We start from the raw sequence: 26,286 nt of genomic DNA on the forward strand, positions 1-26,286 counted from the left end.
TTTTTATTAAATCACAGTTATAAGGTAGTTTGTGTGTTGCGTCTGTTGCGTCCGCTACCGGAAGTCCCGCCCTCTCAGATGACAGAAGACGCGGATTGGTCCCACACAGCGTCACTCACTAACAGCCATGTCTGGATTACGGGTCAGATAGACGACCATCAGCGTTAATGTGGCTGGCTCCTGAGGATTTATTTCTCCGTTACACCTCTGGAGCTCCGTGTCTCACACAGCCCGGTGTCCACGGAGGGAAACGGGGGGACTGAGCGCTCCTCTACGGCTTCGTCTGCGCATTCCGCCCGCACGCAGACACAAACACAGGATGGTGTTTATAATTGGACGCGCAAACAATTGACGGCGCGGTGGTCGAACCTTAAAAAAAAAAAAGGAAAGGGTGTTTCCACAACAGAGCTGTAGATGTGATAGTTTTCATTTTTTTCTCTCTGGGGACGGCGTTTGATCACTAAATCCATCCAAATGATGTCCGGAAAGCATTTCAAGGCTCACGAAGTGAGCTGCTGCATCAAATATTTCATCTTCGGATTTAATATCATCTTCTGGGTGAGTCTGGGCCTGGTGCCCCCATCTCTCATACACCTGCCGTGGTTTGGGGCATACTGTCAGGGCTGAGTCTTTCTTTCTTTCTTTTTCTTTTTTTTGTTTTTTTTTTAGAAGATTCGGTGGGTTCGTTTCTGCAGTGTGTGTGTGTCTGTGTGCGCGCGCGGGGCGCGCACTTGCTGCCTCCTTTTGTTTTTGTGTGGATCCCTGATGATGGAGGGCTTTCCTCACGGCTGCTGCCGGTCTCTCTCTCTCTCTCTCTCTCTCTCTCTCTCTCTGTTGTTGATCAACATCAAGCCACCTTTCATCTCAGCTCGTTTCACTGGAGCCTCTCTCAGGTTCGGGAAACTTAACATGGAAGCTGTCATCCTCCCTGAAAACACAGAGACGAACACCTCCCCTCCTGCTGGAAGGAGCATCGTTTCATCACTGTGATTCTTGTTTTTGTTGCTGCTGTTCAATCTGCGCATCGCAACTTTGTTTGTGTGCAGTCACAGCAGTGAGCTCTGCAGTGGGCTTTGTCTCTGCCCAGTAGGTTGAAGTACCTGTACCTGTAGGATGTTGTCACTGTATTCACACTGGAGTCTAATTCTAACCTTGCCATCTGCTTCAATTGCCACCGCCCACAGATTCACATTTAAGCAATAATATATGCAGTATTGTAACAAATGCAAACAGGGATGTACTTTAGTAATAATATTTGGTGCATTTTCCTTCACTTTAAACACGCTGCATGTACCATTGGCTGTGTTTGCAAGTTGTCAATTACCAAAAGTGGATAGATTATTTTAGATATTCAACATAACATAAATGAACATATCTACAGCATACTGTTATCCCTGCCTCTGGGACTGCTTTTTCTGCAATTAGGTTTGTTTATTTTGAATCATATGCTGAGAGATCTCCGTGACTGGCAATTTGTGAGATATTTTTTCTACATGAAAACAGTGTGGATGTTTTTCTTACAGACTGCAAAATGTTAGCTTTTTGTTTGTCTAAGTTGTGTTTTTGCTCCTGTTCTTAAAAACAGAAAAAACACATGTAAGTAAACAATCGTGGAGGAGGGAGTTCATTCGGATTGGTTGTATTTTGAAGCATTGTACAGCTGCTGTCTCTCTCCATACTGCTCACAGGCACAGGCCAGCTGTAATCTTTACCATTGAGTTAATGGTTATTGTTTTTGCTGAATTCATCAATCCTTAGCTGACTCAGTCCTTTTTATTGCGACATGAAAGATTAACATTTTTCTGTATGTGAAGTAGCTGCTATGGTTCAGCAATATTTGATGAATGAACCAGTTTTCACATGATCCACACAGTGCTGTCAGCAGAAAGTTGTTTGTTGTTTGAGACATTCAGGTAGAGAAACTCAAAGACAAAACCCCAGTGATGACTGCAGCCTTGTCTTCATTAGTTTTCTCTGTGAAATTGTGTCCCTTTTTAAAAACATGTAATTGAGCATAGCTGAAAAAGAAACACAGCCATGTGATCATTTGAGCTCTCAGATGGTTGAAAACAAATTTACTGTTTTGCTTTGATAAAGATTAATGGATAAAATGTGCAGATGGGAATGTCAGTTTTCTCTAATCCAGTAAAAAGCTCTCGGATATGAAACACTGCCCACAATTACTTTATTGAATGGGTAGCTGTGATCTGTCTGATGCTTTGTCCTCTTTATTTATCTCCTTTTTTGTTTTTAAATTTGATTTAGCGACGTGTTGTGAAAGCTGAGATGTCACTAGCATTCAAAACATTCTTTGTAGTGGTTCCATTGACACAGTGAGCGAGGACTGTTCAGCAGAATCACTTCCCTCATATCATTTAGGTCTGTAACTTTCTTTACATCTTGAAATGTCCTCTGAGAAAATGCCTGATTGACTCCTGCATGACAGTGAAAAGGAGACGGCCACTTTCCCAATAGAAAAGAAAAAACACTATTTTGAAGGCCGATCTGATTCTGTCTCGCAGTTATATCACCTCACACTTCAGAGGCGTGAGTGGAGCCATTGTGCCCGAGAGCCGTCACGGGTCTCAGAGTGATGAAGAGGAGGGCCATCTGTCAGGCCCCGCAGAGGCGCTCAGCCAGCCATGCAGCCGGTGACCTCCAACCCTTCACCTCGCATACAGTATATCATCAGAGCCAATTAATTCTGTCAAAAACATCTGCTCCTTTTGCCCTTGCATCTGTATGTTTTAAATCCAACGTGCTCAGTTCAGAACCAGCCCTTTATCCTGTCGGACATATCTTAGTTTGGAGGGAGTTCATCCTGTGTGGAGCTGAAATCTGCTGCGATGCAGAATAACCAGGGTTTAAAAGGTCTGTTTAATTGCTGACATTGGTCTATTACTTACAACCTGATTTATAGCTAGGCCGTTAACTTGAGTGGTTGTTGTGTTAATTACTTTTTTGTTTGTTTTTATTGCTTGCCGCCCCTTGAAGGTAATAAAGTCCAAATCTCCTCACTGTGAGGCGAGACTGCTAACCACGATGCCCCCCTGCGGCCCACCGTTCTGTGATTAGTGAGGTCTGCAAATGATCGCTGTATGAAAAGTCTGATTATAAATTGCAAATCGACCACCAATTAATCACATCTGAATGAGTCCATGCGAGTGATTTGCGGAACAGGTCCAAAGTGCTTTGTTTGCTGATGTGATCTAATCATGCTAAGATCTTCCACTGTAATATAGACTCATCTAAATGTGATTTCAATGAGCAGCTGATTTTCTCTTTTAAATTCTTCGACTTGTATTCTTGAAATGCAAATGGTTTTTGAGTCGTAACGAGTTCAGGATGTTTGGAAGATGTTTCCCAGTGTGGTGGATCTGCAGACTGACATGGGAGATGTTTAGTAGCGGGCCGCTGCCAGGAAAATCTCTCTCTGTGACGACCACAGGCTGCACTGCACAGCTCACTGATCCTCCCCTCTTGTCTCTGTCTTCTTCTTCTTCTTCTCCTGTCAGTTCCTCGGCGTGGCGTTCCTCGGCATCGGGCTGTGGGCTTGGAGTGAAAAGGTGGGATTCAAATGTTTTCATGATGAGAAGTTACACTGATCCACGTGAGCATCTGTGAATAATCCAGATATTTTACATTCAGCGTTTGTCTCTGGGAGCCATTTGTTGGTGGTGGCGCTGGCTTTACTGAATCAGAAAGGAATGCCATGCTTTCCTGTGGGACGCCCGCCTCAACAAAGGACTGAATGGATCAGATGCAGTTCAGATTCATTCACTTTCTACCGAAAAACGCCAGGAGTGCTTTGGCTTTCACTAAAGATCGTCTGAATTATTTCAGAGTAAAGAGAACATACATCTCTAAACACCTAAACAATAGCCAAACAAAGCTAACCAGCTAGCATTCAGCAAAAATACAAATTTTTGCTTCTCAAGAATAGCAACACATAAAATACACATTAAGTTTCCAGTTAGTAGAGCCGATGTTAAACAGCCTAGTTCATTCAGTGCTTCACATGATCATTAAAGATTTTAAGTAATGCCGACACATTGACCTTGAGAAAAACTCTCAAGAGCTTTTATTGGCGGCCTTGAGTCTGACATTTGGTCTTTCTCAGTCCTCTGACTTGCTGTGGTGTTTTCTGCAGGGCGTCCTCACTAACATCTCATACATCACTGATCTGGGGGGCTTCGACCCCGTCTGGCTCTTCCTCGTGGTGGGCGGCGTGATGTTCATCCTCGGATTCGCCGGATGCATCGGAGCGCTGCGAGAAAACTCTTTCCTGCTTAAATTTGTACGCTCATCATCCACTTTTCCATCTTTCCTGCTTTAAAATTAATGTTTGTTAAATTCAGTGTTGTGTGTGTGTTTTAGTTCTCCGTTTTCCTGGGGATAATCTTCTTCCTGGAGCTGACTGCAGGAGTCTTGGCATTTGTCTTCAAAGACTGGATAAAGGACCAGCTCAACTTTTTCATTAACAACAACATCCGAGCCTACAGAGACGACATCGACTTGCAGAACCTCATTGACTTCACACAAGTTTATGTGAGAACCTTTTTCTTTTTCCATCTGCCATTCTGATTTAGCTCCTGTGTCGTGTAAATCCTCACTGCTCGTTTCTCCGGTCCGTTGCTGACCTGTGTCTGTGAGGGTTTCTGTGTGTTTTTGACCTCGCAGTGGGAGTGCTGCGGAGCTTTCGGCGCTGACGACTGGAATTTGAACGCCTACTTCAACTGCACTGATTCCAACCCAAGTCGGGAGAAATGCGGCGTTCCCTTCTCTTGCTGCACCAAAGATCCCGCGGTACGTCTCTCTGTCTCGCCGCCACTCGATTTCCACTGTGGCAAAGCGAGGCGAGCCGGTATAATTGAGAGTTTCAGTGTCTTAGAGGTGGAATTTAAACTGAGCGGCTCGCTTACGAATCCGTCCTGTTGTGACTGTTTCTGAAGGCCGTCTCTGTGACAGATAGCTGGGTTATCTCTGTCCTCCAGAAGGCTGGCTGACGCTATCAGCCGTCATGGCGGGCCTCCAACAGGAAGCTCGGGCCTCAGAGTCTAGTCCTGTCTGACTCCGCCAGCAGAGCAGAGTTTGACAGCGGATGGGAGGAGATCTTGTCTCAGCTGTTTTTTTTTTTTTGGCAGAAATATACTGTAACTTAACTCGTGCTGCTCAGAGTGCTGCAGTGGCAGCAAATCACACTCATTTCACTTTAATAACAGCGATTTCTTACCAAGCGACGCGCAGCTCCCGGCAGGGCGTCCAGCTTGACTCACACTGGGTAATGGCTTGATCCAGTGTGAAGGAAGACTTTTAACATTAATCGCATCAAAAAGAAACACAGGTTTTTGTGCTCATATCGGATCATGTTTAAGTATATCTTATTAAATTTAGTCTAAAATTAGGTCTGGAGTTTGTTATCGACTCAATCGGATGCTTTTAGCCTTTTTCTGCTGGTTTGTGACTTTCAGCTTCAATAACATGTACAACAAAGTCTGAATTTCATCTGTAAAGGCCTGGAGTGATGTGTGCATTCTTCATAATTTAGCCATTTCAGCGCGTTTCAACTGTGTGACTTATTTATAGACATGTGACTGGAAAAAAAAGTCATGATTTTGCCAAAGTAATCATGGGAAAAAGAAGCTCTTTAGTTTTAACAGGAAACACACACATGCTTTGCTTGTCATTCTCAAAGGACAGAGATCCTTGAATGGAAACTCACTACTACATATTTTCCAGAATAAAGTGAGAACTGTCGTTTTTAGACCTAGTGCAGTAGTTTGTTGCTGTGGAACTCCTCCAGGTCTCTGAGGAACTGTAATGAGCTGCTGTACACAAGCTGGCCAGGATAATTTCATTTCAGCGCAGAAACATAATATTCAGAAAGTTATCTTTGCAACACGTTCTCAGCTGTGGTCATCTGTGTTTTACACGAGCTACCAGTTGGTCCTTGGTAATGTAATTTTCATACCTCATTGTGACTGTGAACGATCTGATCCCCTCTTTTTCATAGACGGATTCAAAAGTTTTACTAGAATGAAATCTAATGCTCACTGTAGTCCGGGTCAAGGTTGTTTTTTTGTTTGAAACATTGACTCAAGTCCAAGTTTCTGTTCTCACCTCTGACACTGTGTTCCTGTGCTATGAGGGCGGGGTTCATTGGAAATGCTGGTGTCCAACACACACAGATCAAACTGAGAACGCTCCCGGCAGCTGCTTCAAAATTAGACTTAAAGTTTTAAAGGCCTGAAGCAAGCAAAAAAACACACAAACTGTTGACATTTTCTATGAAAAATAACTATTTTTGTGAATATTTTCTCAGTTGTTTCTGTTTTGTTGTTGTTTCTGCTCATACAGTGCTACAACTGAACCCAGCTGATTATTTGTTCAAGCAGGGATACACACTTTACATATCGACAGTCCATCAACAAACAGTTGTTTCCAACACTCAAACCATTTTGTCTTCACAGGAGGACGTCATCAACACTCAGTGTGGATACGACATTCGAGCCAAGTCGGTGAGCTTCAAGCAGAAACTCTACTTTTACACTAAGCCTCTGAGCCATATACATATAAAAAAACAGAATCCATTCAGAGTATGAGCTGAACTGTTCTGGGGTTCGTTTGGCTGCATGAGATCACCAGGTACTCCACCCTGGACACAGTACTCCTCTTTCAGAATATTCCTCCTCAAAATGCGGCAGCTGGCTCTCCATCGGCCCTCTGGGCCGTGTGGTATTACTCATGCCGCAGAAATGCGGTGGGAATTAGACCCCCTCCCCCCTCTGTCATTAGCCTTGGCCTTTCTCCACGGTAGCGTAATGTAAGGAAAAGGCTCAGTCGCTTTTCATGACGCTCCACATGTGAGTCAGAGGAAAAGGAGCTTCAACTCGAATCAGAGCAGGAAAACAGTGACCCGTGTGTGTGTGTGTGTGTGTGTGTGTTAACAGCCGAGTAACTTTAGATCAAAGGGATTTCACTGAGATATTGAGAAGACCACAAGATCACAGGAGGAATCATGTGCCGCCAATAAAAATAACTCCAGTCTAGAAAGTCCCGTCCAGCATGTTTTCTCTACGAAAATGTGAGACAAACGAAGTGATCCATGATTCATTATTAAAGCGCGGCGCTGATTTCTTGTCTTGTCAGGACCCCGAGCAGCGGTCTTTCATCTATATCAAAGGCTGCGTGCCGCAGTTTGAGAAGTGGCTTCAGGACAATCTGACAGTGGTGGCGGGCATCTTTATCGGGATTGCATTATTGCAGGTGGGCTTCTGTCATCCGTTGTTCTTTACCTTGCAACTGTATCTGTTAATGTCGACTAATGTTTATGTCCCCCCCCTCCCCCTCCACACACTCTTTTTTCAGATTTTTGGCATCTGTTTAGCTCAGAATCTCGTGAGCGACATCGAGGCTGTAAGAGAAAGTTGGTGTGTATCAGTTCCTTCTTATAAGCACATTTTTCTCTTTGCTCAGCAGCTGATGCATTTAAAAGTCACCATAAATTCTGTGCACTGAGATGGAAAAACTACCTCCTGCAGCCTCTCATTGAATGTAATGATGAGAACTAAAGACAAATTTTACAGGACTGGAAAGTTTTGAGTGTTTGAGCTGGAAAATGAGCCAAAGCTCATATCTAACGGCGCAAAGGAATGATCTAGATAAACACTTTTTAAAGTGGAATACTATTTTACTCTGCCCAGCAGTGAGTCCAGACCTGAAGCCAGACTGCAGCTTTAGAGAAAGATGATTTTCCCCATGCAAACAGAACTTCTTCTAACTGAAAGCGCCTTGAATGAAGCTTGATGGCTGAATGTCAGACACAGACAATGCAGACATGCGAAAGAAGCTTCTAGATAAGCTGCAAGAACATTTTGCAAAGAACTTTTTTTTTCTTTAATAATAAAAATCACATGAACTGGAGTCACACTGTTATATACAAAAAATAAAAGAAAACAGTGAAACCTACAGCTCAACAAGAGGTGGCAGCAATGCTCCCAGCAAGAGATCAGCATGAGTTTCTTGATTCCTGCAGATGTAGTGTGAGCTTTAAAGCCAGACCAGAAGGGTTAGTTTAAACATCCCTGTTAAAAACTGCAGAAATTACTCAATTGGCCATTTTGCTCTTCTATAACGCCGGCTGTTATTCATTCTGAAAAGCCACATTTTAGCTGACTAAACTCCAGCGTAGAATTACAGAAAATGGTTAATCTGAACTTTATATGTAATTCATCCGTTGTCATTTCCCCTTGTATTCAGATGAGTCACTGGAACTCATCTCAGTCAAATGTAGTGCAACATGTGACATTTCATCCACAAAATACTTCAAACTTTCAAACCAACAACTTTCAGACATCAGGGTAAACAGACACTTTATTCATTCCTGCAGGGAAATTCACAAACAGATTGTGAGTTTAAACCCCTCCATATGCAGGGACGTATAAAGATTCAAAATAACCTTGCTGTGTATCTTTTACACACGACTTTCAAGTCCTGTTATTTCTGGTTCATGTAACGTCTTGACTTGCATCATCTCATGAATGTTCCCTCCCTCTGTTTTTCTGCAGTTTGTTTACCTAATCCCTCCCTGGGGTTTTCAAAGGCAAGAAGGATGTACAAAGTAAGCTTGAATTGATTTCATCATTACTGCTGCATTATGGGTATCGACTCACCTCCTCCCTCGTGGGCTGTATTTCTACTCAAATGGGTTTTTGTTTTTTTCTTATTTCCACAGGACTCTGCAGTTTGGACGCAAGTGATGAAGGGAAATAAATTAATCAGCTCATGTGTCCACAAAGACTTATCTGGATGTAAATTGTAAATTTAGAATTATTTTTAGAGTTATTGTAAATGAAGCGCACGCTCTGAAATGAGGTGTAGTGGCAGTACCAGCGCGGCGAAGAGGGGAACATTCATTATTGTGCACAGAGTGACTTTTTCTCTGAGGTGCTGCTTCATTTAGAATAAGGGCCTTGGTTTTATATGTCTCACAGCTGCAGTTTTAAACAGCTGCATGCAAGGGTTGTGTACAAACAAAAAAGAAAAAAGGTGATTCTGAAAATGCACTGCATGCCTCTTGTCTACTGATAAGACATCGGCTCTTCTAAATGTATTTCATTAACTTTAAGTATTTTAAAATATTTGTAAAATAGTCACTTAGTTTAGAGTGGATTGGCAAGTTAGCACTTTGTTGAATGTTTAACGAAATCTACTTAAAGCTACAGGTTTATTTACTTCTGTGAGATGATCATTTAAACCCCAGTTTGTCAGCAGAGTTACGCTGGACTGTAGTGACATGTGGTATCCTAAAGAGACGTGATGGATGTGGTACAGTGGGATTTGTAAACGTTCTTTTTTTGAAGAGTCTTGCAGTGACATGGGGGAAGGAACAACTAGTTGAACCTCACTGAAAGAAGAAACCCTAAAGATGCGGCGTCAAATCAAAACTCCGCCTTAAGCACTTTAATCTTCATGAAGGAGCGATGAAGCTGATTTGCAGCCATGCAGCTTTGGTCATGACAGACTGTTATTGTAGTCAAGCAGAAGCCGCTAGAGGGCGCACTTTCCACAAAATACCTGCAGCCATAACTTCATGGTGCTTCACACAGCAGTCAGATTCTTTGTCCAAAAAAAAAAAAAAAATCAGCTTGGCAGAAAATATTTCAGCACATTATTTTACTGTTTGTTAGTGTTCATTCGCTAGTTTTCCTTTTGTCTTTTTAATGACTTTTTTTTTTTTTTAACTAAATCGGCCTGAAATCTTTTACTGATGTTTATTTTCTGTTTTGACTTTCTCTGGAAAATGGGGAGACGCACTGTTTTCAGGAGTCAAGGTGAACGGCATGCTGGTCCTGATCGGTGTCACTTCACCGATGAGAGAAATGACTGCTTTTAACGCGCACGTCTCTTGAAGTTAGAGTCACCAGCATTATTTTTTTTAATGCTGCCGTAGACGTCAGGACGAAGCGGCTGATTTACTGCAGTGTACAAACAGTCATTCCCTGTAAAGGTGAAAGCAGGATTCACAAATTCTGCAGCTTAGATTTCAGTATCCTCACATGTCCAGACTTTTTGCTTGTGACATCTTTTCACCGTAAATTTTCCCTCTTTCCCACCAATAGCTTCATGTGATTGTCTGTGTTTACTGATCACACTTTTCTCTTACCACTCAGTGCCATATCTGTGATTTCTATCTGCATTTTATTGATTATTACTTCACTTTTGTTTCATGTGTGATCCTGATTCTTGTACAAAAAAGAAGGAAAAAAATAAGGAATTGTGACAAGATGTAAATATATATCTGAATAAATGTGGTTCTTTGTACAAGTTTGTGTGTGGAGAAGTTTGTGATCCAAGTCCGGTGATGCTCAGGCGATATTTTGATAGCATTTCAGTTCATTATTGTCTGTGTTGGGGTGTGTTCAGCTGTTGATTTGGTTCACAGAATGTCAAAATCCTCTAACCTGTATTTCAACATAACAGGAACATTTTCGGTTTAGAAACTCAACTCTGATGAAACCAAGTGTTTGTATTTGAGCCAAATACCTTGGTGTTACTTCTGCTGTTTCTCTGACACAGAGTGGAACAACAGCCTGATTGTTATCACTGATCCAATCAACTCTTCTCAAATACAAACTGCCTTTCATCATATACACACACAATCCAAGAATGCAAATAATTCACATTAACTTTTGTGTATTTGATATATGTCTGTGACAAAGCAAGTTGATATTATGAATCATTGGTAGAATTGGTAAAAATTCTATTAGTTTTAATCACTTTAAAGAGTTTTATTTCCTGTTTCCCTCTGGGATTTGGCTATCTCATTCATCTCTTTGCACCTAACTGTATCCTTTTATTATCCAAAGATCAGCACTGACAGCTGTTCTGTTTGTTTGTTTCCAATAGATTTTGATGTAGAAATTGCTCTTGTTACTTTATCTAAGACACAGCTGACTGCTATAGTCAATTATTACCATACCACATATCAACAGAGCTGATTCTGAATTGTTCGTGACGCTTTTCTTCTGTACACGATGAGAATGATCAGAAAAGGAGTTGATGTCGGAACTGAAGGAAGATTACATAACGTTACCTCACAGAGGAAAAATGAGCTACAATCGGCGACGTTGTGATCTTCAGCTGCATTCCACAGCAGCTGCCTCAAACTGAAAGAGAGAAAACGGTTTGCAGACAAACACTGACACCCACTGGGTGTTGCTGAATAGAGTACACAGCAGCCTGTTGCTGTGATTGGTTGTGCAGTTCTGAGTTTCAGATCATTTTGCACAATATTTTCAAATGAAATGAGAAAACCTCCCTTGTGTTTTGGCTGCTCATCCACACAAGAATTACAATTATCTTGTAAATAGACAGGAGATTTATTTTTTATTAGTTTCTTGTCATTTTTACATTTTGCAACGTCAGTGGACCAGATTTGGCCTCCGGGCGGCCAGTTTTTGGCCTGCGAGCTTCATGTTTGATACATACCGGTACACTGAGTGCGTCGTCAAGACATCTTTTTAAACGTGAGTCAGACTCCACAGCTGAGATCTTCCAAAAGGCTCACTGAAATGTTGCAAAGTGAGAGAAACTGGTTCTCCCTCACAGACTGCTCATTTCCTCTCAGCCATGCCACAAAGTGTCGACTGTTTATGACCAGAGAAAAACGAGGTGAAAGGTTTCCAGCATGAGGACTTCTCTCTTCACCCTCTCGGTTAGTAGAAACGCTGTTTTCCCTCTTCTTTTTTTCACTTTAAAATCATGCCTTTATTTTGAAACTATTGTGCGGTGTAATGAAAAGCGGCGAAACAGCACAGGCAGGGGGTGTTCCTCACTCACCTGAACTGAATCCATCAGATAATCTCGTTTCCCTGATAAATCAATCAGAAACTAGTGCGCAGACGCGCAACAGCGTCCTTAAAACGGAGCCACCGTGGCTCCATCTATCAATACGAGCGCTTCCTGAGCGCTTCTGCCTCGGAGGTTAATGATTTGCAGGTTATCTCGTACTTAGTACTTGAGCGTGGAGTTTGGAGTCTGCCCTCCCCCGATGATAAAACATAACAGGAGAAGCCCGAGCTTGCTTTGCCTTTCTTCGGTGGCCCATCGGAGCCTCTTGACCCCCCAGAACCCGGTTTGGTTCCTCTGGACGCAGACGGAGGACTCATAATGTTGCCTGTCGTTGTGCTCCTTCTCTGCGCCGCCTGCTCGGGGTCAGCCTCTGCTAAAGGTGAGTTCACTCCTCCTTCTGAACTGTTCTCACACTTTCTGTTGCTTAATGGAGGATGGATTCCTTTACCTGGGAGAGAGGAAGACTGATACTTCCAGAGTGACACAAAAAATCCACATTTTATTGTCCTGAAGTTTCAGTTTGGACGACAAGATCTAGATTCAGAGGATAATCTTTCAGCGCTGTGTCACTGTTTGAGAAAAACATGCAGTTATTTAGAGTTTCCAGAATGAATGCAACCCAGAAAACAGCTAAAAACATCCATTACCATTGTAGAGTGGCTTCATAAAGGACTGCTTTGGTTACAGCACTGATAAGAAGTTCAACCAATATATCACTGGAAAAATGTTCTCAGTCTGTGCTTGTGTTTTTAATTTTGTTAAATGTCTAGGTTTTCATAGACAGCGATCAAAGCTGATTTCTTATTTTATCTGTGAAGATGAGTGTTGCACTACAGAGTGAGCAGTGATGAAATCAGATACTGACACGTCAGTACGTCCTCCCTCGTGGCCTAATGTCATATCTCACAGCCAGCCTCTCCGTACTGGAGCAGAGGAGAGATTAGGATCTTCTCTCAGCTGAAACACGCCCAGGTAGACAGCCTCTGATTGAATCACTTCACCTGAGTTTCTCCCATCCTCGTCTGAGAGCGGCAAAAGACAGAATCTGTGATCTTTCACTTGATCATGCCGTAAAGAAAGTCAAAGCATCAAAAGCCGGACACTCAATCCCGGTCGCTCTGTGGTTTGATCACCAGCTGCGTCTCCTGTGTTTCTTCAGGTGCTGCTGCCGGACCCCGACTGAACAACAACCAGCTGTACAAATTCAGCTACACCACCGAGGTCCTGCTGGACAAACCCAGCGGGTCAAAAGAGGGCAGTGCTGGCTACAGGATCTCCAGCGACGTCCACGCCAACCTGGTCTGGAGAGATCCGAGCAACAAGGACGACCAGCTGATTCAGCTGGCGGTATGTGAGAAAATACACATTTCCACATATTACATTCATGAGGAGACTTAAAGGACTTTTATTACAAGTTGCAGTTCCTGAGGCTAACAGATCTCTCTTCAACAGGTTTCAAACGTGAGGATTGAGCCCGTGTCTGACAGACCGGAGAAGAAGAATGTCCTGCATGGAGCCACAACAGAAAGCATTTTGGGGAAAAACAACCTGGATGCCCTGACTAAACCTTTCTTCCTGCATCTGAAAAGTGGAAAGGTAGGACCTGAGCACGTCTCTTCATTCTCCTCTTCTTTATTTTGAATTAAAGAAGTTTTATGAATTACAGGGGAAAGAAAAATACATTTTTCTCCATCAATTAAAACCAGTTCATGGCGTTATGCTGCATAACTCATTCCATTCATGTAGCGTTCGCAAGTTTTACTTCTGGTGTTGCATTTATTTTCTTGAGCGAAAAGGTCATTGAGGTTACTGTGAATGTGCCGGAGTGGTGATGCTGGCAGGGGAAATACCAGCGAGATGTGTGAGAGTACAAAGGTCAGCACGTTCTGTGGGGCAATGAATGAATGAATGGATGAGATTAATGTAGATAAACTGCTTGCCTCATTAAGGCTGCTCTGACAGTTTGGTGTTTCTGCAGTAGTATACAGCTTGCACTCAAAGTCTCATTTATAAACATTGCTTGGCGTTTGTGATTAAATTGCTCACAAGCGCCCAAGGGAAAGTTTTGACATGTGACTTTATAGGTGGATCATCGATTATTTGTGAATCCTTTAAAGTAGATAAGTGCATTTGCCAGGTGGCTAAAAACTGAACTTAAAAACTTTTCCAGTTGACAATAAATGACATTTCTTACGCCTTTGTTTAGAAAATAACCCCTGCACACATCCAGGTCCGTTCAGTTTTTCACAACAAGTAATGACTTATTTTGTCATCGCTCCTTATACATTATATCATATACAATCATGTTTATTTGCTTATTGCATTTCTTATTGCCCTTAATTGGACATTAACTACCCTGTTTGCAACCTTGAGAGGGATTGTCTTTAAGAAAGCAGCCCTTTTATTTCTCATTGCCAGCGTGGCGTGCGGTCAGAGTTCAGAGGGTTTTTTTATACTTTATGTTTTACAACACAACAAAGTAGATATAGATCAATCACATGGCTTCCTCTAAATAATACGGTGTAATTTAAAAACTACCTGCGATTGCTGCACTATCGACTAGCTGGTAAAAGCCACTGATTAGAGCTCACATTGATAAACGTTTGAGCTTAAGTTCATATCATGTTCATGTTCAGATTTTGGAGAGTCACAAGCGGGATAGTGCCTTCTCTGTTGTTGTTGGATTATTTATACCGATGGCAGGCCGTGGCAGGAAAAATACACAGACTCGCAGTGGACAGTCTATTTACGGTGGTCCTATCTGATATTGTGGTTGGGTGCCACAAATAACTTACATACTGTATTGGAGACACTGTGGGGTGATGTAATAGACCACTTTCCAGACTCCCGACTGAGACACGGAGCCGCCGTGGAGCCGAGCCGCTTCTGGTGCGATGGTATATTTCGCAGGACCGGTCCAGACCAAGCTGACATTTGAACTTTGGATCCATCAGTTATTATGACCCAAAAGCAAATAAAACATGATAAGAGTGAAACAGTTTGACATGTCAGTCAAGGACTATTCATGCAGCTCAGCGTGTAAACGGAGAATGTAATGAAGTCAATTTACTATAAAGTCCATCTGATACCGCGCCTCAGCTCAGACTGCAGTATATTTCAGCTTACCATGTATGTCAGTCGATAAGTTGAGGTAATTTTAAAACAGACGTGGCGGGTTTCTTTCTCAGCTTTTTTTTTTTTTTTTTTATTCAGGGAAGCTTTTATTTACATTGGTTGTGTTTCTATTAAACGATATACCATAAAAACCATTCAGAATATAAATACGTAGTCTCAGTCACACTCGGTTACAGTATATCTGCAGGGGATTTACACTTTGGGAAATTTAATGCGCTAATGCCAAAGAAGTCTAGGTTTGTTTTTGACCTGCACTTAATAGAATAACATTTATTTCTGCGTCCATCTTAAATAGTCCTGATGTCATGACGATACACACATGTTCATGCAGGCCAAACTGACGCCTTGATAACCTGTTTGACCTGCTGCTCCAAAGGTTGTTTTGTCAATTGCTGCTTTATCTGTCCCTCAAAACCTTGAGAAACACTTTTACAGCAAAAAAAAAAAAAAAAAAAGAGCTTGAACATGTTTTGTTTTCCCCAATTCCTTCGTAGACGAAAGCGATTTATTCCTACTGGGCCGAACCGGCAACCATTAAGAATCTGAAGAGAGGCCTGGCCAGCCTGCTGCAGCTGCAGCTCAACACTGGAAAGGTTATAGAGGTACGTTAAATGTTGTGATCTCAGAGTGTGTGATCAGTCACAGCTACCTCTCAACACACACACTCAGACACCACTGTGATGAAGAAGGTTTTATTGCCCTTGGACTCTTCAGCACATGAACAGGTTGACTTAGGGATTGAACTACTGCTGTGCGCTAACCGAACACAAACTTGGCTTTGCGCAGAACGATGTGTCTGGAAGGTGCACGGTGGAATACAAAGCAGTAAAAGGTCAAGTAACCAGAACCAAAATCCTGGAGACATGTCAGACGGCAGAGCCTGGATTCACCACACACAGCAAGGTAAATCCAAAAACTCATGAATGCTTGTTAGTGGCTTCCACGTTTACGTGCGAATCGATCCCCAGGTCCTGGGTGTGAGCAGGGAGTCCAGCTCCGTTACGGTGTTCACGCTCGACGATGGTTTCATCCGCTCGGCCGTGGCTGAAGAGTCACACTCGGTGGCCGTTAACACTCGGAGCTCCACAGCTGCTAAAGTCGTGTCCAGGTGAAAACCCAAACTCGCATTCGACTGGTTGCTTCATACGTCATGGTGGCACGTCTTAAACCTGTGCGCTCGTCTTCTCCTTTCAGGCAAACCCTCACGTTGTTGGGGAAAGAGTCCGGGCCGGCGGAGGCTGCGGGGAAAGACGTCTCCGCGGTTGTCAAATCAATTGATGCCAAACTGGCAGCTGTTGGTATCGCAGCTGAGAAGGTCAAATCCGAGTGCAAAGGCTGTCCATCAGTGAGTACCTGCTACTCATGCATGCATTTCATACATGATAATTCATCGGCAGCTGTTTTTGCACATTATTGTTTACGTTTAGCATTTTACAGTTTGCCTTAAACACAATGTAAGTTATTCTTTGTCAGGTGGAAATTTATATTATGAGTTTCATAATGTAGGTTACTGGAAAAGTTGCAGTATGGTCCCACAGCTGTAGCACTGTCGTCTCTTTGTCTTGTCTTGTGTTGTTTTTAGGTGTGTGGTATAAAATGGGAAGACTCACTCACTGTAAACTGAATTTACCTAAGGGTACAATAAATATTTGAATCTTGAATCAGTATCACAGTATAACCTGATGTATCAAATCACAATTCTCTGTCATATGTATTTTTTTACCGTGCATTTCATGGCAGACTCTTTCCAGCACGCCGTACCTTATATGAACTCTTACAAATTATTACATCATGCACGTTGCTCTTCAAATGCTTTATGACCTCCTTCCAAGTTGAGTTGTACAAGTCCTTATTAAAGCTCAACTCTCGATAGCACGGCATTCGTAAACAGATCCTGTGTATTTCTGTACAGTAATTACCGACCGAAGATGATCTGCCGTCTAATCTTTTCTCCCCTGTTCTCCCTCTTAGCTTTTTGAACATTGGCAGGCGGAGCAGAAGCAGCTGGAGCCAACGAGCCTATCCAAGGCGACGGCTCCTCGCAGCTTCCTGGCGCTCATCCAGAGCATTAGGAAGGCGTCCAAGGATGAGATCCTCAAAGTGTTGAAGAGTGCAAGCAAGACATCTCTGTAAATAAGATCAGACTTTCTTCTTTTTTTTTTTTTTTTTTACATTGACCTATTGATGATTTGTTGAATTTTTTATTGTGTAATCTTGAGGTGTTTGACCTGCTTCTGCTGGTTTCAGACCTCAGGTGGTGGATGCTGTGACTTCCTCCCAGACGCCTGCGTCTCTGGATGCCATGCTTCAGTTTCTTAACTTCACCGATGCCAAAGGTTTGGTCCTGCAGGAGAGATTTCTCTATGCGTGTGGCTTTGCCTCTCATCCCAGTGAGCGAGTGCTTCAGGCTCTGCTGGTGAGTACAGAGTTCCTGCACCTTCAAATGGAGTTAAATGAGTTTGAGTGTCTTTTTGCTTTTTGAGTGCCACGTCATTGTTGAATCAGTTTTAAAGAAAACGACTTTGCGCTCTGCATTCTCTTTCAGCATTGACCTTTTGACTCACTGATGAAAGGTGTTTTGATTTCAGGATATTTATAAAGGAAAGATCGGCAGCACTGACATCAAGGAATCCGTGGTGATCATTATGGGGGCTCTGGTACATAAACTGTGTCTGAAAGGAGAGTGCGACTTACCGGTGAGTTTCCAGGACAATGATGTGAGATGGAAGTGGAAAAGGTACTAATGTTTTGTATTACTTACATTCAAACAACAGAGAAAAGTAACAAAGTGCAAAATCTTTATTTGCTTCCTGTGGATATAAACAACCTGCTGTAGTTAAATAATGAACAGTGCTTATAAAAGTAAGAAATTGTGTATGGAGATGGTTTGAAATAAAAACCCCCTCCTGCTGTGTGTTCCTGCCTCAGACCGTGGTGCAGGTGAAGAAGATGATTCTCGAGGGTCCCGACAGCACAAAAGTGGAGTCGGAGGTTCAGATGTACCTCCTGGCTCTGAAGAACTCTCTTCTCCCCGAGGCCATTCCCATTTTCACCAAATATGCAGAGTCGGAGGTGGGAGCTTACAGCACCATCGCCCTCACTGCCCTGCAGAGATACGACGTCGGCCTCATGACCAGCGAGGTGAGACACGCCGGCACGGACTTCCTGTTTCCTGATAGTTACCTAAATGTCGAAGCGGGTCGACTGACATAAAGCATCGCTGATGTTTTCAGGTGAAACGGACAGTGAACAGGGTTTACCACCAGAATCTGCGAATCTATGAGAAGAACGTGAGAGCTGCTGCGGCCGACGTCATCCTCAGCAGCAACCCCTCCTACATGGAGGTGAAGAACCTGCTGCTGTCCATCGGACACCTGCCCCACGAGATGAACAAGTACATGCTGTCCAAGATCCAGGATATCATTCGCTTCAATACGCCCGCCAGGTGCGTCAACGTGGAAACGCCAGACAGTGCAGTCAAGTCTCCAATCTTTAGGTTGATCAAGTATATTTAAACCTCGTGTGATTTACTTTTTCCAGCAAAGTAATGCAGCAAGCTATGAAAGACATGATTTCCCACAACTATGACCGTTTTGCAAAAGTTGGGTCTTCATCTGCATTTTCAGGATTTATGGCACGTAAGTACAAATTAAAAAAAAAAAAAAAATTCCATAATATTCAGAGCAATCGGGTTATTAATATAAATGTAATTTGTATTTCATGCCAGTGATTTCATGCCTCTCTGTATTCTCTGTCCAGAATCGGCTGACATGACGTCCACATACAGTCTGGACATCCTGTACTCAGGCTCTGGGATCCTGAGAAGAAGCAACATGAATATTTATGGTGCCAGTAAAGGATCAGTGCTCCACGGACTCCAGGTAAACAGGACATTAACGACTATTTGTAAAGTTACATAAGCTTCCCTGTAGCTGTCGTGAAACGAAAACTGAATGTGGATTGTCCTGTGGGATTTCAGGTGGCAATCGAGGCCCAGGGACTGGAGTCCCTCATCGCAGCCACGCCCGATGAAGGAGAGGAAGACCTGGAGTCCTTTGCTGGCATGTCAGCGCTGCTGTTTGACGTCCAGCTGCGACCTGTCACCTTCTTCAAGGGTTACAGTGATCTTATGTCCAAAATGTTCTCCATGACTGGAGAGCCCATGAATGTGGTGAAGGGCCTCATCCTGCTGTCTGATCACTCCGAGGTACGCAGACACACCAGCAGTTCGTCCAGACATGATACTACTCAGCATTCCCTTCACCATCCATTCGAGTTCTTGGGCCTATAACCATTTATTTTCTTTAAAACACAGTTTAATAGTTCAGGGTTACTTCAGGAAAACAGCATAGATTATAAAAACAGCTTCAACAAACACAAATGCGTATTTAATAGATAAGAAGTGGTGAGCCTGGTTGTTGTTCCATTAAGACTATTTATTAAAAACGGGTTTGTTTTTTGCAGTAATAAGGGACAAACACATAAGAATGAACATTTTTATCTCTGACAGCAGCTCCCTCTACACCACACCGATCATTTGAAAATAATCATCATAAAACATTTACAATGTAGTAGTCAGATCAGAAGACGTCATGTGAGTCATGATGGCTGCCACGTGCGCTCTGTATTTGGTCAGACATGCAAACAGTGAGCGTGCACACACACACACAGATAGTCAGTGATCACATTCAATGCCTTTATTTGTTGACCAGAATAGGGTGAATGTCAGCACTGTCTAAAAGTGTGAAGCTGATACAAGGATCTCGTATTTTTAAGTACTTACACTCTAGATACTTTTAAAGAAATGGTCTTTAGGATATGTTAGGAGTGATATCCCTTTGATGCATTCTCTATTTTGAAAGAAGTATATTTTTTTGTGTGATAAAAATCATTGTTATTTTGTGTCTGCTGATCCTGTGCAGGTGATCCAGCTGCAGTCTGGTCTGAGGGCGAGCGTCGAGTTTCAGGGAGGACTGGCCATCGACATTTCGGGAGGAATGGAGATCAGTTTGTGGTACAGGGAGTCCAAGACCAGTGTCAACAACAGGTTTGTTTCATGAATATCAGTCAGGGCGTCTCTTTACATCATGTTATGCGGGGCGTATGTGGGTCACAGGTTAAGTACAGTCACGGAACATGATAAATTATCTGTGGTAGTGTGCAGAGTACTCGAGGTAAAGTGTGATGCTACACACTCCCAGTGCACAGAAAGCCCTCAGTAAAAACAATCACTGTGAAAATTTACATAATTCAGCCATGTTTCTCCATTACAAATAGATCACTGCTGATGTTGGGTTGACATGAACTTTAGAGGGTCTATAAGCGTCGTCTGATTCATTTGTTCCAGCGGCCGTCTGGACCGGGTCCAGCATTGTGCCTCACACCTTTCTCATTTGTCTGTTTGTGTGGAGGTGACATCAGACCCGTCTGGCGCTCTATTTTAAAATCCTGCAGTTGATGGTCAACAGTAGCGGCTGAAAAGAGAGCACATCATCACTCCGGTGTCGGTTTGCTGTCGGCATCCGGTGATGAAATGAGGTTTAAAGAGTAATGTCACAGATTTTTAACATTGAAATGCAGTTTGAGTTCAGTCCAAATATCATTTTCTCATATCTGAAGCAATAACGTTAAGCCATTTAATGTGACAAGTGCGTATGATTTAATGAAGTAAGTGCAGCACTGTCTAATAGATGTGAAACATTGTTAAAAATATAGAATAAGGTACAATGTAAGATGTTTTATTTAACCTGGATTTTGGTTGACCCTGACCGGCCTGCTGAAGGTTAAAACATTTTAAGAGTCAAATCAAAGATAGTGTACGTCATACTTGCAAAATAACAGCTTTTATTTGATGTTGAAGGTGTCTGTTTTTTATATATATATATATATATATATATATATATATATATTTGCAAATTTGATGGTTGCAGGAACCTTGACCAGTAGAACTAATTTAGATGGATAGAGCATAGTGCCAAAGGATTCTATCCTAAGTTGACATTAAAAGACAAAACATACAGAAAATCAAGACTGAAGCACAATAGGAATAAATATTTTTGAAAACAAGCTACTTTTCATTGAGTCATATTGAGCTGTTTGACCTGCACCAGGAGTCTTAATATCCCCATGTGGCCCATCTGGATAATTACTTTCCCACCCTCTGTAACACATATAACACCTCAGATTTAAATAAGCTATATTTCCCACTGCATGTGTCAAATACATAAAGCAGCAAATGCAACATCGCACTGGACCAGAAGTGCAGAAAGCAATGATAAATATGGAAAAATATAAAGTAGTAGACTTCATTCTAACTAATATGTTGCTACAGATACATACAGGCGATGACGGTGTCTATGAACAGTTAGAATAATCCTCTTAATAATAGTCTTATTCAGTGTTTAATTCCCTTCTCGAACAGTATCTTACTTCGTCTCAATATGGCTTCCTTTCCTGAATAAATGTCCAAAAATATAAAATCACAAGTGTTGTACCTAAATTCCAAGTCATTAGTGGCCCTCAGCGGGGCAGTTTCTGCATCGGTGACGTTACATGATGAAAAGTTACAACACAGTGATCCAGCATTAATGCCCAGAAATGTGAGAAACAGTCTGGCTGCAGCAGGTGTGAAAGCCGTTGGATTTCTGTTTTTTTAAATGATCCTCCAGTCTCAAGACCTCCATCGGGGGTCACAACTTGAGGATTATTTGTGTGCGGGGGGAATGGCAGAGGCAGGTGAATGGATCAGCATAGTTGTACCTCGTCCACTCTGATAATAGACAGGCGGTCTATCTATAGCAGCAGAACAAACCACACTGGCATCTCTGCCAAGGCATGTCTGCATGGGCAGCGCTGCACCGGCTGGCTGGCACTCACTTTTGATTTGAAACTTAAGGGGAAGTTGTTACACTCTGATGAGCTCCACTTGCCGGCGTCTCGGCTTTACTTCGCTTCGGAGACGCTGGACGAACCGCTCCGCATCAACGCATATTCAAATGAGTAAAAAGTGCCATGTAGACCCACTTGTCTACTTCAGAAATACATCTTCAACAAAATGCTACAGCAGTGTGGTCATGAAACCAAGGCTTAGAGGGAAGATCAGTTCAATATATCAGGTCACACTCTTATGCTACTTCAAAAATAAGTAATTGCACCATTAGCAAAACAATCACACTAATCTGAAATAAGTGATCTGGTGATAGAACATGGACAGCCATACATGTATTTGTAACAATTTTAAGTGGCATATGAAGAATCTAATATATATAATTCAAGTGAACTGCACAGGAGTGAAAAAACCCATGTCCAAAACAATGAAAGTAAAATGAAAAAAAAGAGAGAATTCTGCCATTAATTGCAATTAAAAAGATTTTTCCTTTCACTGCACCACACAATTAATTGCAATTAACGTGATTAACACTGACAACCTCAGTTTTTGTCCACAAGGCCTGACAGAGGATGAGTCTGAGAAATCGAAGAAATTGTGTAGTTTCTTAAAGGTGAAATACACGTTTTTCTCGAAAAGACGAAGCCCCAAGTCTGTTACTCACTTTTTGAACAACGCGCATGCGCCAGACCATCCGCCCGGCTCTCCTGCTTCTCCCAGGAAACGCGGAAGTGTACGAGCGCGATCTCCTCTTCTCCGGCGTGCACGGCTCTGTTTACAGTTTCTGCGATCCGCCTCGCTCATAAATAAAGCTTTTTTTCCGAAACAGTTACAGTTTCATTATGTCAGACTCGCCATCGGTAAGTACTAGCTCAGAAGCTCACCGGCTACATAAACACTCTGAATGCGCATGCGCAAAAGGGAGAAGCTGATTGGGCGCAAGCACGTAGAACCGCCTTACGAAAGCAGCTCGTCAGAATGATTGACAAACGGACCCACCAATTATTTAGGTGATCCACCCGGAAATCAAAATGTTGTATTACACCTTTAAGATTTCTTGTGCATATTTTACACACAGGAACCAGTGCCTCACATTAAAGAGGATTTTGGAAACTCAGAAGTAACTAATCAGGGAGAATAATTTTCCTATCATATTAAATGCTCCTTTTTTCCTGGACAACATTTTCAAACTTGAAGCTACAGATGCAGTCGTAGCATTGAAATCCAGCCAGGCAGTTTACGCAGTAGGATCTCACCTGGTTAAAGAAAACAGAGAAAACACACCAAGGCTGCAAGAACTCAAGATGAATTTCCAACAAACTGAATGGTCAGTTCAGGAATAGAGTGCAACAAATCAGGAACAGAGAGGCTCTCAGTTCAAGGCAAAACACATTATTCCCTGTCGGCCTCAGTGTTAGTCACTAAATGTCCTCAGAGGCAGCCATTAAATTTAAAAACATCCCATGAAGTACTGGGTTTACAGCAGTGTGGTGGAACCAGCTAGCAGAGCACAGCTGTGGGGACTTTTTCACTCTGGACTGGTGAGTTAGCAGAAGCAGCGCGAGCTGCCACATCCAGCAGCTGCCAGCTGCTGCGGGTCGCTGTGACTCTGGGATTTCATGCTACTGGATGCGTTTGAACTCTGACACCCCCAGGACAATTTCACCAGCAAAGTGTCTCTTGTTTGACTTCCTCCACACGGCAAATGTCTCCCAGTGGAGTAATACAAGCACGCATTTACTTATGCCCAAGTCATAATGGACCGTGACTGGAAGAGGCTGATGTTGTGAAGGATCCCCAACGGATTTTCTTTCTTTCTTTTTTTTTTTTTTTTTAACAATTGATGCTTTCATTCACCTGAATTTCATGCTTCTGCTGAGCTTTGAGACTTAAACTGGTGCTTCGTGCGTGTGTGTGTGTTCTCAGGGGAGCTTTAGTGGTGAGCGGTAACGTTACCGTGGACATGGACTTTTTGAAAGCAGGCTTGGAGGTCAGCTTCGAAACAGAGTCGTCCCTGGATTTCATCACCACCGTCCAGTTCTCCGAATACCCCTTCCTAGTGTGCATGCAGATGGACAAAACCACCTTCCCTGTCAGGTATTATTTAAACTCGTCTCATAAAATCAAACTGTGGTCTTATTCAGCGCGAGCAAAATCTCAATTTCACCTTGTTTCTCTCTTCTTTCAGTGAACGTCTGACCAAATACGAGAGCCTGTCGTCGGGAAAGAGCGTCGTGTCTCGTAAGGGTAGAAAGTTCCTGATCCCGGGCTCCGAGTTCCCGCTTCATCAGGAGAACTCAAACATGTGCAAGAGGGTTTTCGACTCCAGCTGGTAGAGAAAACACGGCAAACTACCCTAGAGGGGTCACTGCAACCAGGGACAGATACCAACTCCTCACCTGCACAGAAGCAGGTCTGCAATACTCAACCACTGAAAGGCCCCCAAAAACATGTGGTGGAAGATTTCTAGTTTTCTTTTTTTGTTTTTTTCTGAACGACACATGCAATGTTTACATTCCTGAGAGTATTTAAGTCATTTCACTTCCTCAACTTTTTGCTTTAAATCAGGGATCCTTGCATTGTCTTTTTAAATGTATTTATGATGGGCACATTCAAGATGTTGTTTTTTTTCCTCTATGTGTCATACTTTGTGGGACCACTGTAAATTTTCCCTGGTACATTTACATGTAAATATCCACACTGGAAATATACTCTGAATTCACATTTTTCTCCTGAAAAGATCTGAATTCTCCGCTTCATCATTAAAGGAAATTGTGCACAAACGTTGCAGAAGTGCAAACAGTCATTGGGGGATGGACACAGGGATTTACTTCAGCATTTCACGTGTCTTTAAAAGAAGAACAACTTCAAATGACGTGTGTGTCCAGAAACTAATCCAAGTTAATTCTGTTTTTTTAGTAATTCAGCTGTTTTTGCTCTTACAAAAATGAAAAAAAAAAAAATAAAGTGTGTGCGTTCATTATTACTTTGTACTTTCCTTGTACTTTTAAACTGATAATTTAAAATCAATCCATCAACACTTGAATGTGAGCTTTTGTATATGGCTGTGTTTTTTTTTTTTTTTTTTCTAAAAATGGGTGGTAAACAACTCTGAACTTTTTGTTTCCGAGTTAAAAAAGATGTTGGCTTTGAAATTAAAATGCAATAAATGAGCCCTGTAAACTTCAGTTTTTCCACTACGAGACACACACACACACGTTACTGTTTTGCTGTTTAAATGCAACACACACATACACACACACTTGTTGATCCAGGTGAGGCCATAAATCTTGTGTCTTCCTGTGTCGCAGCTGTGACATCAGAGCCGCTCCTGGCATTCAAACACAACAACTGGGCCTTAATGGAGATTCTTTAGGAACCGCCGAGAACAGCTGTGGGCAAACCAGTGTCTGCCAGTCTCGCTGCGTCCATGGCAACCAAGTAAACAGCGCGGCAAACTGTCAGGTTAAACTTAAGCCTCGCCGGGTGATGTTTCAGTGTCACCAGAAAGCTAATCTTGCACGCTTACAGATGCCAAATGTGCACTTCTGTTGGCATAAATCTGTTCGATTGCTGTCTTTTTTTCTGATTATCGTATTGGTGAGTTTTAGTGAGGGCGTGTCAAAGAAAGTCTTTTTCTTCTCCTTAACTGGATGGTTTACGAGCAAAAATCACTCAAAATTCGATCAGCCTGTAGTATTTGGACAATTGAAAGATACTTTCATATGCAAATATTTCTTCATTGCACTTATATATATAAAGAATTTTGAATTGTAGATCGATGTAGACGGATATCAATTTGTCACTGCACACACCTTCAGGTGAATGTTTTTGGGCAGCTGCAGGAGCCACAAGATGAATAGTAGCATCTTGTCTTATATACAGTAATTTACAGTGTTGATAATGATGATCTGTAAAAATCTTTAAAGAACAAATATGTGAATATCATGAAAAAAATCTTCCTTTTTCTTCTTATTTGTTTTTATTATTCAATTATTATTTCCAGATGCAGTTTGTCTATAATGCAGAAAATGTTTTCAGTCCATCGTTGTTTTTGTTTTTCGTCAGTGAAAAGCACACACCTTCCAGAAACAGTGGCGAGTCGTGCTTCTGTCACCCATAAGAAGACATTAAAGCGATTCAAACACACAGACTCATGTTCAGTCGCTTGTATTTTTGAATTTATTGCAGACGTATGTAGGCTCCTCGGTCTACATTACACTCATTCATCATATTCCAAACTTTCAAGCCGGTAAGTGCAAACACAGCACTCACTTCTCCTTTCAAGGCATCCCTCTGCTGTCATCCCGACCTCTGGCTTTTTCTGGGGCAGCCACGCAACACACTTCACATCATGCAGAAAACAGATGAGCTGATGTCTTTGGAGCCAACGGCGTGTTGCAGCTGAACGC

The 26,286-nt window shown here is 42.4% G+C and overlaps 2 protein-coding genes across 4 annotated transcripts; both read left to right on the top strand.

Annotated features, from left to right (window-relative positions):
• The first annotated feature begins 117 nt into the window (after window positions 1–117).
• Window positions 118–9,378, top strand: LOC115390062 (tetraspanin-5). The gene is made up of 10 exons (XM_030093723.1): window positions 118–558; window positions 3,516–3,566; window positions 4,151–4,297; window positions 4,378–4,548; window positions 4,681–4,806; window positions 6,471–6,518; window positions 7,150–7,266; window positions 7,369–7,430; window positions 8,568–8,620; window positions 8,735–9,378. Exons 1-9 carry the CDS (start codon window positions 475–477, stop codon window positions 8,578–8,580), a joined length of 819 nt encoding a protein of 272 aa, XP_029949583.1. The 5' UTR covers window positions 118–474; the 3' UTR covers window positions 8,581–8,620; window positions 8,735–9,378.
• Window positions 9,379–11,559: 2,181 nt separating this feature from the next.
• LOC115390010 (microsomal triglyceride transfer protein-like) lies at window positions 11,560–25,938 on the top strand. 3 transcript variants are annotated; one of them, XM_030093661.1, is made up of 19 exons: window positions 11,560–11,716; window positions 12,131–12,232; window positions 13,013–13,200; window positions 13,306–13,449; window positions 15,483–15,590; window positions 15,775–15,891; window positions 15,957–16,096; window positions 16,183–16,333; window positions 16,960–17,117; window positions 17,236–17,404; window positions 17,577–17,684; window positions 17,917–18,129; window positions 18,222–18,433; window positions 18,529–18,626; window positions 18,748–18,869; window positions 18,968–19,195; window positions 19,911–20,035; window positions 23,801–23,971; window positions 24,063–25,937. In XM_030093661.1, exons 2-19 carry the CDS (start codon window positions 12,172–12,174, stop codon window positions 24,208–24,210), a joined length of 2,661 nt encoding a protein of 886 aa, XP_029949521.1. In that variant the 5' UTR covers window positions 11,560–11,716; window positions 12,131–12,171; the 3' UTR covers window positions 24,211–25,937. The 3 variants fall into 3 exon arrangements, with proteins under 3 accessions (XP_029949521.1, XP_029949520.1, XP_029949522.1); XM_030093660.1 differs by having other exon boundaries at window positions 11,561–11,716; window positions 12,017–12,232; XM_030093662.1 differs by lacking the exon at window positions 11,560–11,716 and having other exon boundaries at window positions 11,780–12,236; window positions 12,990–13,200; window positions 24,063–25,938.
• The last annotated feature ends 348 nt before the right edge of the window (window positions 25,939–26,286 follow it).

Source organism: Salarias fasciatus, chromosome 6 (genome assembly GCF_902148845.1).
Source record: "Salarias fasciatus chromosome 6, fSalaFa1.1, whole genome shotgun sequence".
In the NCBI taxonomy this organism is placed as follows: Eukaryota; Metazoa; Chordata; class Actinopteri; order Blenniiformes; family Blenniidae; genus Salarias; species Salarias fasciatus.